General features: G+C 35.8%; 1 protein-coding gene across 1 annotated transcript in view; it reads right to left on the bottom strand.

Annotated features, from left to right (window-relative positions):
• LOC141428796 (anoctamin-4-like) overlaps window positions 1-13,405 on the bottom strand; it is a gene marked incomplete at its 3' end in the record, with an annotated part of 34,927 nt that extends 21,522 nt beyond the window's left edge. The window contains 6 exon segments of the mRNA XM_074088813.1: window positions 146-229; window positions 2,684-2,783; window positions 7,821-7,934; window positions 9,377-9,579; window positions 10,417-10,575; window positions 13,270-13,405. Of these exon segments, the coding sequence (XP_073944914.1) occupies window positions 146-229; window positions 2,684-2,783; window positions 7,821-7,934; window positions 9,377-9,579; window positions 10,417-10,575; window positions 13,270-13,290 (681 nt within the window).
• Between the last annotated feature and the right edge of the window lie 1,927 nt (window positions 13,406-15,332).

Below are 15,332 nucleotides of genomic sequence, written 5' to 3' on the forward strand. Positions count from 1 at the left end.
TCCGAACCACTCTAAAAATGGCATGGAATAAGAGTTTGTGGTAGGTACATATTTTTGAAGGGTTAGAGATAAGTCCATATTTTTGCGCTTGACTTTACCAAAAATATTCTAAGTATCACAATCAATTTAATCAATTTCATCTTACCCGATCACCAAAATATTCGTGTATCAAATTCAAAGGTTGACTTTTCAATATATTTCCAATTCCGACCCAATTATAGTTTAAAATCTGTAACAATAAAAAGTAAGTAAAGTTTCGTAAAAAAATTAAACAGATAATTTTAAGGTTTATTTTAAGACTCTCTGGGCTTCGACGTTTCATTCAAGAAAATTTTAGAAAATTTAATAAATGGCCCCGTTCACCATAAATGGAAAAATTATATTACAAGAAACAATCCATAGGTACCTACTAATATTATAAATGCGAAAGTAACTCTGTCTGTCTGTCTGTTACGCTTTCACGCCTAAACCGCTGAACCGATTTGGATGAAATTTGGTACAGAGATAGCATAGACTTTGGGAAAGAACAAAGGTATCCTTTTATCGCGAAAAAAATGTTTTGAGGGGTTGAAATAGAATAGAAATTAATATAGTGGAAGTTCGTCGCCATCGAAGATAAAACCATGAAACTTGGCATTTAGGCCCTTAATAAGGAATAAATCGTTATTTGTTTGAGCTTTTTTGAAAATTCGACCTGTGAGGGGATGAAATGGGGGTTGAAAGTTTATATGGAAGGTCGTCATTATCGAAGATAAATCGATGAATCTTAATTAAACTAGCCATTTGGGCACCTGATAAGCGATAAATAGATGTTTGTTCGCGCGTTTTTAAAATTCTCCCGGTGAGGGGGTGAAATAGGGGATGAAACTTTATATGGAAGATCGTCATTGTCGAAAATAAATCAATGGTTATTTGTGAAACTTGGCATTTGGACATTATAAGAAATAAATAGGTATTTGTTCAAGCGTTTTTGAAATTTTTACCAGCGAGGGGTGTTAGTAGAGGAGATGATGCAGTGTTAGCAGTGCCCTTTAAACTCATAGCAAAATGTACGCAATGTGGGGTTATTATAGATGGCTTATTGACATAGACAGTCAGACATGAGGAATTATGATTTCCAGATTTTTCTTATTTATTGTGCTAAGAGCTACCTTTATGCAAAAAAAATCCAAGTTTCTAGGACAGCCGGAAGTGCCCTATAACTTTTTCTGTTAAGGCGATTTGTATGGACACACCTTTTTAATGACTGTAGCTTTTGATTGCCTTGACTTTAGAAGTTTCATTTTTTCACAGCTTTCGGGAGTATTGACCTGAGTTTAGGGTTTTAATCTCAATTCGATACCGATACTCCGCGCGTTTACGAGATAGAGGATCTTGACAGACAGACGGACGTACGGACAGCAATGTGATCCTATAAGGGTTCCATTTTTTCCTTTTGAAAATTTCGACCTATTTACTTGAAAATATGGGGATGAAAGTTCTTAAGGAATTCCAAACAAATTTACTATAAGTATGTTTATCGGAAATATGTGTAGCTATGCTTAGTAAAAATGCCGTTTTAATTATAATCCTACCCTCCTAACTTACAATATAGGACGTAAGGTGTCAAGAGTTCACTATGAAGAATAATAATTAGTCCTTTTGTGTTGGCAGGGTAAAATACACGTCGTATTGCTAAAATGTGGCTACCCGCAAAATATTTATGTTTTACCAAAAAACATGGATGTATGGATGGATGGAAGAACAAAAAAAAATAGTTTATATTTATAGCAATGTATTAAAATAGGTTATTTTCAGTAAACTGTGGAAGTTTTTATGTGCTATTATTGGCAGAATAAGTATCCTAAATAAATTAGATACTTCCCAAAGTTATTATTCCACGCGGACGAAGTCGCGGGCAAAAGCTAGTATTATACTCTATTGGCTTGACAATGGTTTATTTTAGGCTTTCTGGAAATACACTTGGACTTTCGGAGCTCATAGCCAGAGGGTTTGCTCAAGAAACGTCTAGATCAAAACAAAAATATTTTCAATAGTTCACTTTTTTTATGTAAAATACGACCATTTTTTTAAGACTGCTTATCATTACCTTTCTATTAAGCTTTGCCGTTGTCGGGTAAAAATATGTAGTAAAACAATCACATACAACCACGTTAAAATTATGTGCAACGACTTTTTCGTTATGGCTGCGGAGCCCCGTCTTGGACGTGTCTGTCAGCCTCTTGGCGGTTAGACATTTCGCGATTTGGACCGTCCGAGACATAGACATTAGTAAAGACTGGACATTTTACTACTTAGACATTTCACGATTTGGGCCACTCGAGACTTAGACGTAGCACGACTTAGACACTGGACATTTTACGACTTTGACGTAAGACGCCGGAGGGTAATAAAGTATCTAGGTACCATTTACAAAAAATTCTTTAAGTGTAAGTACTTTTGTATATAAACTGGACAGGGCAATTAAATATTATGTAGTTGGATGGTCGTTAGTAATTGTATTAATACTCTTAAGTTATCTGGGAGTATTATTTTCTTATTGCTTTGCAACCCTATTCTAAACCAAAGCGTTGGTGCTCTGAATAATAACGACCTTCACGCGCAGCACTAGAGTTAAATGTTGCTTGGTGGTACATATTGGTAACACGTGTTTAGCTGAAGTAACTAAAATTACAGTGCTTACTTGTCGTGCGTTAAATTGATGCGGTTCTTGTTTAGGCACCGCAAAGAACGGTCCGTCGTGTAATGGGAACGCATCTAAGATGATCCTTTTGTCGAGCAATCTGCAAAAAAAATGAAATAAATTATAATCTTTGTTTTATTCATTTACTAGCATTTGCCCGCCCTGTCAAAGTCTAGACTATATATAATTTAATGTGCGGAACATTTATTTTAATCATTATTTGCTTGTTAATTATCTATTGCTGATTGTTTAGTAAAAATAGTTTTATCTTAGGTGTAAGAACATCTCATAATTATTAGTGATTGATAAACACTAAATACAATTTTTATTACTCGCTGAATTGGTTTTATGGTAAAATAATAATAAGCAAAATATTATGGATATTTTCTCCAGCATACTCAATTTAAGTCTAATAACTGCTAAGTCCTATATTCAATTTAACCTTCAACACGAAAACCTGCTAAATAGTCATTTTTTTTAATTTCCTGTGATTGGTATAAGATATGCTGTTAATTATATCTTTAAAATATCAAGTTTAGTCATAGCTACCAATGGGATTTTCAAAATTTTGATTAGTTAACGATTGCAGAGTCTATGCAGTTTTTTCAACGTCCTGTAAACTCAGTCAAAATGGACTTAGAAGGTTAACGAATTAGGCCGACGTAGAATAAATAATAATTGGACTAACAATATTATGGACCTCACATTTTAGTTATATCAATTTTAGACCAAGTGCTTTAGTAAAAAAAAAAATATGGGTACTTATGTAAAACAATCTTTATGCAGAGAAAGAAATATGCCATACAATAAAAAACCAAAAAAATGTAGAACTAAAAAATTTAAACCTTTTGAAGGGTACCCGTCAACTTTTCTTCAAGTTCCACCTCCAGGGCAGGGGGAGAGAAGTTAGGGGGTTAGGTTCGTAAGGAATAGATTCCATAGTGCCCGAGTAAGCACAATGGCTTTTTTGCAGAACGCCGAAGTTGCAAAGTGACTAATAGAGTTTACGACCAAATTATAGAAAGTCTTGGTTGTAAAATGCCACATAAGGGAAAGTATCTGGATAGCATAATATCGATGGCAGCAAAGTAGATACGGACATCTACAATTTTTCAAAAATGCTTTTTTTACAAAAAATAACTTATTTCAACCATATCTATAAGTCTGTTAAAAAATATTTCAAATTTCAAAATAATGAAGAAAATTTGGCACGTAAAAGAAAACATCTACACTAGCTTTTGAAAAAACGTCGCAGTAGAAACGGACATTTGAATTTATCCGCTTTTACTTCGGAGCTTTTACAGGATGCTTGTGACGTCAATAAAGTCACATGCCACTTGTCCGTTTATACGTCATACTTTTTGCATATTATTATGTCTCAATCTACAAATTTATTATTTCTAATTTCTATGAGGAAATTATTTGTTTTTTCTTAAAATATTTAAACAAATAGATATATTACTTAACATTGGTTTCATACACTTGTTTGTTTTTTTTATTTAGACAGCAATGAGTTAAAATTCCTAACCTAAGTAAGTACTTAAGTTTCTATTGCTTGCAGCTTACCGCTTTTTGGAAACGACACGCCTGAACAGATTTTGACTGATGATGACGAGCAATCTGTTTTTTCCTAATATGTATATAAGTAGTAGGTAGAATATCGATTATACTATTCATCATCAGGCAATAGCAGTCCGGACATAGGCCTCCCCATAGACCGTCATTGCGCCCTGTCTTCAGCTAGACACATCCAGCTTTACCACCAGCCTTTCGCAGATCGTCCCTCTACCTGAACGGAGGGCGTCTTGGACTACGTTTGCCGAGACGCGGTCTCCACTCAATATCTTCAGCGGTTGTCGGTGCTTCAACAGATATGACCCAGCCCACTGCCACTTCAAGTTGTTAATTCTATGAACTATGTCGATGACCTTAGTTCTGTGTCGGATAGTCTCGTTGCGGATTTTATTCTTCAGAAAAACTCCGAGCATATTTCGTTCCATAGCTGGCAGGGCCGCATTTCAGCTCCGTATGTCATGACGGGTAGGACGCACTGGTTAAAAACTTTCGTTTTCAGAAATTACGGTATATTTGACGAAAAAACTCGACATAATTTTCCGAATGCTGCCAGCCCAGCTGAATCCTTCTCTTGCCTCCTTCTCAAAGTTGTGTTCTACCTAAGGCTACTGTTTCATTATGCTCGTTATTAGCATGCTAATAAGCATGCTAGTACCTGCTGTACCTGTATGACACAGAAAAGCATGCTTAATAGTAGCAAGCCGTGATGGCCGAGTGGTTTGACCTATGGCCTCTCAAGCAGAGGATCGTGGGTTCAAACCCCGGCTCGCACCTCTGAGTTTTTCGGAATTCATGTGCGAAATTACATATGAATTTACCACGAGCTTTACGGTGAAGGAAAACATCGTGAGGAAACCTGCACAAACCTGCGAAGCGATTCAATGGTGTGTGTGAAGTTCCCAATCCGCACTGGGCCCGCGTGGGAACTACAGCCCAAGCCCTCTCATTCTGAGAGTAGGCCTGTGCGCAGCAGTGGGACGTATATAGGCTGGGATTATTATTATTATAATAGTAGCACATCCCTATGCACACATGCTAGTAAGTAGCATTTTGCTGAATAGTAGCATGCTTCGTGCTAGTAACTAGCATGTGTTGGTACCTTAACTGCAAAATCAGGCCGAGGTATGTGTACTCCGAAATAACATCATGAAGATTCCACTAACGATGACGGGCCTCTGATCCATGTGGCCATTGATGACAATTTTGGTATTATCACATTCATTATAGCATTATATTATTTATACTATTATAGTACATACTGTTTTATTTTTACAGTTTATATGTTTTTTGTTTTGGGATATATTTTGTACGTAATTTTATTACTTGTACCTACTGTTGATTTATTTAATTTATTAGTGTAAACTATAAAAAATAACTTAGTTTTGAGTACGTAAAACAATTATGAGTAAACAAAAATAAAAAAAAAAATATTTTTTAATTACACATATTTTGGGGGTTTTTAACGAAATAAATGAATTTATATGATAGACAGGCGATGAGGTTGAGTGGTAGATAACTCATTTAATAATATGAATAAAATGATTAATGCAAGTAAATAAAGACATCTACAAAATTTGATTATTTAACGATTGCAGAGTCTATGCAGTTTTTTCAACGTCCTGTTAAAACTCAGTCAAAATGGACTTAGAAGTTTAACGAATTAGCCGACGTAGAATAAATAATAATTGTTACTAACAAATATTATGGACCTTCACATTTTAGTTATATCAATTTTAGACCAGTGCTTTAGTAAAAAAAAAAAATATGGGCTTATGTAAACAATCTTTATGCAGAGAAGAAATATACCATACAATAAAAAAAACCAAAAAAATGTAGAACTTAAAAAATTAAACCTTTTGAAGGGTAACCCGTCAACTTTTCTTCAAGTTCCACCTCCAGGCAGGGGGAGAGAAGTTAGGGGGGTTAGGTTCGTAAGAATAGATTCCATATGCCGAGTACAGCACAATGGCTTTTTTGCAGAACGCCGAAGTTGCAAAGTGACTAATAGAGTTTACGACCAAATTTATAGAAAGTCTTGGTTGTTAAAATGCCACATAAGGGAAAGTATCTGGATAGCATAATATGGTCTTGGTAGCAAAACGTCATGATTGCATGGAAGTAATATTAGATTATTTTTTTTCTAATCCTGTACTTTTATTTGACAATTAAAGGTCCACGAACGAACACGAATACATAATAATGATATGATATACATAGTAAAGTCCGGGAAAAAATCTATCACTCTATTATGACTCTTAAAAGCACACACTTATTGATGATTTTAAATTGCTTTGAAATTCATAATAATGCAGTTCAATGACCTTCCTTTACAGTTAACTTTTTAAATTTAGGATTCCTAACTTATTTTTTGAACAAATACAATATTGCCAACATTACATTGAAATTATTTCACAACATTTATTCAGTTACTAATAAATAATCGTTCAAAAATAAAGTTTAGTATCCATATTTTGTAATCAAAGAATATTATATTTTACTAGGCACATATGTTTAGTCCTAAATTGAGCATATTCAATAATTTCAAGTGTTCTTTGTCATATCATCGGACACTTGACACCAATTGACCTAGTCCCAAACTATACTATGGACACTAGGCAACGGATAAACATACTTATATAGATAAATACATACTTAAATACATATTAAACATCCAAGACCCGAGAACAAACATTCGTATTATTCATACGAATATCTGGCCCGGCCGGGAATACGGAAAACGACTGTTTATGATTTCCTTGTCATTCAACCATCTGATTCTATTCGTTATGCCACTTAGACGTTTTATTATCAGTACGTTCTGAACACGTTGCCGTTTTGCCACTAAAACATTTTGATATTTTGGCGTTATAGAAACAAAACATTATAGAACTAAGTCGAATCTTAAACACAGGCATTCTAGTATTAAGACGTTTGCACAATTAGACATTTAGCTACTGTTGAGTTCCTAGCGTTATAAATTTACTTTTGCAAATTTCGACTTAGTAAATTTAGAGGTTTTCAGGGAAGTTGAACGAAAGCTCAGAGATGCGTGTGTTAAGTAGCTTCATATTCGAACAATTTTTGACATAAATATTTTTATGGGATAAGGGGTAGAGGTAGCAGAGAAGACAGTGACATAGAGTAACGTAACTATATCACGACACCAAGCGACGTTTCTATTGGCCACACATGATGCGATCCAATATGCGGTTTTATAGATCCTCGCTAGATGGCGCTGCAGATCTGAACAGCTACCAAGATAAGATAGTCGGCAATGTAGTCCTTACGAACCTAACCGATTATGGGTGAATTGCCACTTACTGACACAGACCGAAATTCACGCGGGCCGGGCCGCAGGCACAGGCTAGTAAAAAATAAACTATCACTCATTGACCTAAGACATTTCCCTATTTCACCATCCATTGATTAAAATTATTTGTCAGATAAATGTGATGCAGTTTCTGTTTCTTTGTTAAAATAGACGGAGATGGCATCATATTTATCCGTCAAATAAAATCAATCAATTGGTGATGAAACAGCAGCAGCAGCAGATATTACTTACTTTTGTAGACCCACATAATTTTCAGGATCACCGAATCGAACCTTTAAAAGCATTTTATAGACAATCATGCTTCTTTCCAGAGTGGAGTAGCACTTGGGCCTGGGATATTGCTGTCTGAAATAAAACATGCGGTTAAAAAATTTAATAGTCAAAATAATAAAAAGGTCTAAGTAGTTCAATTAATCATACCCAAGTAGCATTAGTGGTCATGTAATTATCCTACCATCGAATTATAAGACTAAACGTCTTAAAGGAATCTAATAAACGTTTTGACTTTGACCACTGTTCTTACAACAGCATCTTACAAGACGATTTGAGTACAAGAACTTTCAATCCTATAACTAGTCTCGTAAACTTTTACAGGATAACTTTAGCATGGCGTTATAAAAGCATCTTGTAAAACTTTTTAGCATTGATGTCCTATAAACGTATTTAAGAAAAACGTTTACTCCGATTAAGGTCCTATTTATTGAGCGCTGAAACAGTATCTGTATAGCCACACTAAACAGTATGGAAACTACATAATGTTATCTGAACATGAAATTTTTTTTTTTGGAAATTCATGAAAATATCATTAATTGCAACATTCAAATTCTTACTATTTTTTATTCTGTACATAACATTACACTAACTAACCCAATTCTGTTCGAAACCATGTTAAGTGCGAGTGCGACAAAAGAACAGGTAGGTAATTCGCGATTTACCAGTGCCCACTGCGCGTGTACAAAACCTTTGAGGCAGCCGACGACGCATTCGGAACGCGACCTTGTACAATTATCCATTTTGTGACCGTCGGAGATCGTAGGCTCGTCAATTTAAAAATGCTAGAAAAATAAGTAGGTATTTTGTTCGAATTTACTCATAATTTATTATGTGAGTATTATTTTTTTATTGATTTACAACCCTATCCTAAACCAAAACGTTGGTGCTGAATAATAACGACCTTCGCGCGCAGCACTAGAGTTCAATGTTGCTTGGTGGTGCGCGGTGATTTTGCTAATAATAATTACGTAGGCATATAAAATGGCGGCTTTCGTCAACATCAAAAGACAGAACCTTCTGTACTTGTACTATTACTTATTCTGTGCTTGGGAGGAACCCTATTAGGATCATTTTTTTGTCCGTCCGTCAGTCGATCTTTATCTCGGGATCGCGTGGAGACATCGAGTTGAAATTAAAACCAAAATTTGCACAAATCTACAGTCCGTTGAAGCTGGGAAAAATATTTTTGCTTGAAATACCGAAAGGAAAATGATAAATTCTCTGGTATTTCAAAAACATACAGACGATTTTTTTTTCTTTGATATATTCGCATGTAATATAATTATCAAATGTATTCAATTAAAAACAGTCATATACTTAACAAACTTACCAACATAAAATAAAAAAAACTTACATAAATTAAAAATAGAACCTATAACTAAAACAAATTACATAAAGAGTACCCCTTAGGCAAGGTCCCGAAGGTCAGACGAATTGAGAACCTCCTCCTTTTTGAAGTTGGTTGTAAAATCGAATACCCTGTCTTAGTTAATAAAAATATAAAAAATATTTACCTTACAAGTCTTACCCATTCTTTTTCATGGGATTCAGAAAAATTTAAAAAACGTAGAATGTGGTAAATTAATTCTTTCGGATTAATGAATTCCAAATGGTTTGCTTTAAAATATCGGGTGACGTTAAACTTGGGCCCGTACATATCAAGTACTGATGCAGGAGCGTGGATTTTTACGAAAATTAAATGTTTATGTATTGCCATCTGAAATTAAAACAAAACTTTTTCTTAAAAAAATCGATTATGATAAATTATTTAATGTTTAAAATATAATCGGAAATGATAAGATTTTTAATTATGCTTGGCAAAAATGTTCGTACATTGATCGCTGTTCCTGTGTACAGTAGAATGCAAAATATATATACAGCTACAGCGTCAAAATAATTGTATGCATCGACCTCACGTTTAGTGGCATAAAGGCGTATATATTTTTTTGACGTCTTGGTAACGTACTTAAATTAAGACAAGGGTTGACAGCTAAAAAAACATTCGAAGAACTATTTACGGTTTGTGCTGTGCCGCATAATGACGGAAAAACATTGCAGTAATATTCCCTATTGACGATGTTTTTGTATTCTTTATCGCTTAATAATGCAGGTCAATGTCCTAACTTACAGAAGGGTCAATCAACTTTTAAATGAAGAAAGAAAGAAAATACATTTATTTAACCCCATAAAAACAAACATAGAACAAGTACAAGACATATGACGCTGAACAGGTCCTCACTCAGCATAAATGTTTGTTATTCTGTCTCGTAACTTAGGAAACATCAGTGATAAGTAAGTTAGAAAACAGGTTTTGCAAATGAATTAAATAAAACAAAATCAAACTTGCAATCTACCTACCTACTAGCATGCTTAGGAGATGGTCATTAAGATTTTCTTTTACATGAAGAATTTATAACTGTCACAATTCTTAACTTTTAGTTTGGGTTACAAGTGCACTAAAAGTTAGTAATAAAACCATACTTTTAATAAGTAACCCGGGAGAAAAAGCTCCTTGGCTCCTTTAATTAAACTATAGATAAAATTTGTTACATACCACTCCAGGCTCCAATTCCAAAATAAGACCATGTTGTACTATGTTGGTTAGATACTCAATTTTAATACTTTCTGTACTTTTTTGGCCATCATCTCGTAGGGTCAGAATCATATCTATGCGACGTATGCCATCTCTAAAATATCCTGTGTGGCCGGGATTCTACAAAAAATAAATTCCAACTGTAAAATGACACCATGTGTGGTGTGAGCCGGGGCCGGGGCACTCTGCTTGAGAGGCAATACCACCAGGCTATCCTGACTCCTCTACATTGGTACATTTATTATAATTTTTCATTTCTTATGTTAGAAAGAAAGAAAAAATACTGCATTTATTCACAATAGGTACAAAACAAAACAATTATTACTAAGTACGATAGTATAGAAAGATTTTCTGTCAAATTTTTATGTACAGTATTCGCATAGAATTCGTTTATAGCTATCCCGTGGTAACCATGCAATTTTCCGAGACAAAACTATTCTATGTCCTGTCCCGGGACTTAAACAAATAATATACGTATACAATAATTAACAGAAATAAATGAAATAAAAACTATAAACTATCTAATACCGAATTTTATCTAAATCGGTTCTGTGGCTTATTAGTGATAAGGTAATAAAGAAACATACAAACAGGCTTTCAAACCTTCGTATTTATAATATAAGTGGGATTTTTTATCTGATTTGTACTGATGAAATTAGCCATAATTTAATATATCCAGCTATGCTAATATACTGAGCGGCAAAAAATATGGGCCTCAAACGTATGCAGTTATAGGTAATTTTGTATGGAGAGTGGGCCAAATTTTGTGCCGCTGAGTATATTATAAAGAGGAAATATTTGGATTTTGGGATGTTTGTTACAAATAAACTCAAAAAATACTTGATCGATACATATCCAATTAAATAATTTCATATTCAAACTGATTTAATACCTGTAGATTACTTTTTGAGTAATTCAAATCGTACGTTCTATTCAAAAGATCAATCTAACAAAAAAAATCATTTACTCTACGTCGACGTGCCCCGGCGTCGCGCGGGTGAGGTTCGGGAGTAGTTTTTTAAAAAGGAGCTGAAAAATGTGTGTGAAGTGCTCTTGGGACCTTTTTACCCGACTGCCCAAAAGAGGGTTATTTTGAAAATTATACCCGAGCGGAGCCGGGGCGGGGCACTAGTATATTATTCGATACCTTGGGGCTCAAAGGGCGTAAAGCACAAAACAACTTTTCAGGAGAAGCAAAAAATTGGAAAAAAAATCGTTTTGTTGTTTCTAATGTTACATCTTCTATTGACGAAGACTTTTTATTACTATACTCCAATTGGGTGCAAACTGTATGGTTACAGAGATACGTGCACTATACGCCCTGGTGAAAACACAAGGATTGCATCAGATGTACTTTATGACATAGTACATTTTTGGTTCACAAGGGTGTAAATCACATTATCACAAATTTTGCTTTCAATGGGTCGTATAGGAAAGTTCATCTTGTTATGGCAATAAATTAGGCCGTTTCAAAGAGTAAAATAATCGTATTATTCCAAACTTTTGATTATATTAGGCTGCGGTCTTAAGAAATCAAAATAAACGGTAAAATATTTGGTAGTCGTAAAGGACACTTGAATAAATTACAGCTTTTACGCCGTATGTCTTAAAAATTTTTCGAGGCAATAAGGGGGTGTATAAATATGGGTCGCTTTAATACAAATGATGATGATGATTATACAAAGTATTTTTTTTGTTTTTTATATCGAACGAATTTCCTTTCGTGGATTATACAGATCGATAGAGAAAAACAAACTGTATAAGATGCCATGGAGAGTGCCTTTACTACGCCCTTTGAGCCCCAAGGTATCCATATTATAATAGCTAATGACAGTCTTTACCAGCCCGGACAATACCAACCCTATTTTTTGCACAGGTACAGCATGCATCGTAATATACCGCAATGATCAATCCTGGCCTGATAAATACCGACCAGATAATTACCGGCATCTCAATACTGCTGCATAACTGGTTTTGTGTGCCCTTACAGGGTGTTATGGACCGACCTATACTTTATACAAATGTCATGTGACATCTCATTGTAATGAAATGAACTTGATAATAAATAAATAAATACCAACCTTGTTTTTCATACACACCGAATATTAATAAATTCAGTAGAAAATAACTTAATTTGTTCCTGCCCTTGTGATTACAATTCGACCTATCACAACCACACAAACGCGACGGGAAAAACATGTCGGGAATTATTAGGTCTACCAAAATATCAGTTGGGTACCTATTGTTCGCCCGGTAAAGTCATATCGGTTTTGAGTGCATGTCATTATAATCATGTGGAAAAATAAGATATATTTATCGTCAGAATCCAGAATGTTGAAACAATGAGGGCTATCGTTTTTTCACTCACTAGATGGCGCACTGTTGCGTGAGGTTTTTAAGTATGGCTTTCGAAGTCTGTTATTACGGGCGTGAAAACAAAGTTTAGATTAAAATCATATTTAATACGCCTTAAAACCGTACCATAAAAATATCGTGCATGCCACAGTGTTGCATAGTCCCCGTTTTGTTCGGAAAAAAGGAAGGACAAAGGTTTCCAAAAGACAAAACTGTCTCAAAACACAGACATTCATTGCCCCGGAACGCATATTTGCCATAATTAATTTCAGATATTGCAAAATATTCATAAAATTATTCTAATTATAAATAAACCCGCGTAGCTCACCCAAAAACTATGAGATTTGACATTTCGGAGACCTCACGCTACACTAGCGCATCTAGTGGCGAATTCATTCGCGATAGCCCTCATTGAATAGGATCCGTGATTAGAACCTTGGATTGAAAAATATTTTTTACCTTGACTGCTGACAGCGACATGAATATTGTATTATTATGATCCAGGTAAAATTCAATAGGTATTATTTGTTGTTTTATTCAAGGATCTTGGTATTAATAGAAAAAATATTTTTATCAAAATAATACCTTGAACTTTTAAAACACTCTCGTAAAACACTGACGCTAAAGTGAAATTTCGAACTTACACATTTATTTTTATTTCTGGCCAGTTATATAGGTAAAAGATTAGCGATTCACAAAGGAGTCAATAAGTATTAAAATTGTATATTGAATGTAAACATGCTTATTAGAAAGAGTTGCGAGGAGGGAGTTGTGTATGCAAAATTAGAGGACCGCATTCTGACTTGCATTTAGGGATATTATTAATTACACATCAAATAAATAATTGGCAAAACTAGTACTACAGATAATTCGAAAATATACGAAACACGACATTACTTTTTTACTCTTATGTGAGACAAGTAAATTCCTTTAGGTACAAAAATACTACAATCACATAAAAAATAAAATACTGACTGCATAGGAAATTAACTACAGCATGCGTAGATTATTATACTCATTCTCATTGCAAAATAACTATCTGAGTAGCATATATCCTAATAAGCACCTCAAAACTTACTCATCATTTTTGTCTAGATTTTTAAGAAGACATGCTCAGCAAATTTAACAATTATTACAGCAAGAATTGCTTTATTCATTGCATTGCTTCACGGCTAAAAAGAAAATTTTGGGCGAATCAACGGTGCGGGGCGCATGTCCCGAAGGCGGCCGAAACTATAGTTAGCCGAGGGTTGCGTCTTCAGGTATGCCTTACGCTTCCGAGCTCTGCCAAGGCATCCTTAGGCATACCTTACGCTACCGAAGACTTTCGAGCTATGCCAAGGCGTCCTTAGGTATGCCTTAAGCTACCGAAGACTGCCGAGCTATACCCAGGCGTCCTTAGGTATGCCGTACGCTACCGAAGACTGCCGAGCTATACCCAGGCGTCCTTAGGTATGCCGTACGCTACCAAAGACTGCTGAGCTATACCCAGGCGTCCTTAGGTATGCCGTACGCTACCGAAGACTGCCAAGCTATACCCAGGCGTCCTTAGGTATGCCGTACGCTACCGAAGCCTGCCGAGCTATACCCAGGCGTCCTTAGGTATGCCGTACGCTACCGAAGACTGCCGAGCTATACCCAGGCGTCCTTAGGTATGCCGTACGCTACCGAAGACTGCCGAGCTATACCCAGGCGTCCTTAGGTATGCCGTACGCTACCGAAGACTGCCGAGCTATACCCAGGCGTCTTTAGGTATGCCGTACGCTACCGAAGACTGCCGAGCTATACCCAGGCGTCCTTAGGTATGCCGTACGCTACCGAAGACTGCCGAGCTATACCCAGGCGTCCTTAGGTATGCCGTACGCTACCGAAGACTGCCGAGCTATACCCAGGCGTCTTTAGGTATGCCGTACGCTACTGAAGACTGCCGAGCTATACCCAGGCGTCCTTAGGTGTATGACGTACGCTACCGAAGACTGCCGAGCTATACCCAGGCGTCCTTAGGTATGCTGTACGCTACCGAAGACTGCCGAGCTATACCCAGGCGTCCTTAGGTATGCCGTACGCTACGAAGACTGCCGAGCTATACCCAGGCGTCTTTAGGTATGCCGTAACGCTACCGAAGACTGCCGAGCTNAAATTTCTATATTTTTAAACGCCTCAAAAGGTATTCAGTTTATGAATTTTAAACGTTGCTGTACACAACGTGAGCGTTAATAAGCGGTCATTAGTTTGAAGAAACTTCAAAGTGTTATCGGGAATCGAGCATAAATAACTTCGGGTCGCTTCGGGTCAGGTCGGCGAGACTTCGGTCACTGGTGCCTTGTTTTGTAGTTAATCTTTCCTGACAATCTTGTTAATAAAAAAATAGGCAAGATAATATCGACATTATGTGTAGACTGCATGTTTCTCACTTCAAAATGGCGCACAAAAACTTGTTCACAGCGCGGATTTGTGAACCTTTCACTAGTTTTGACGTGTGACAGGGGTTGTCAAGTAATATTGAAAAGTAAAAGTAAAGT

Source organism: Choristoneura fumiferana, chromosome 6 (assembly GCF_025370935.1).
Source record: "Choristoneura fumiferana chromosome 6, NRCan_CFum_1, whole genome shotgun sequence".
Taxonomy (NCBI): domain Eukaryota; kingdom Metazoa; phylum Arthropoda; class Insecta; order Lepidoptera; family Tortricidae; genus Choristoneura; species Choristoneura fumiferana.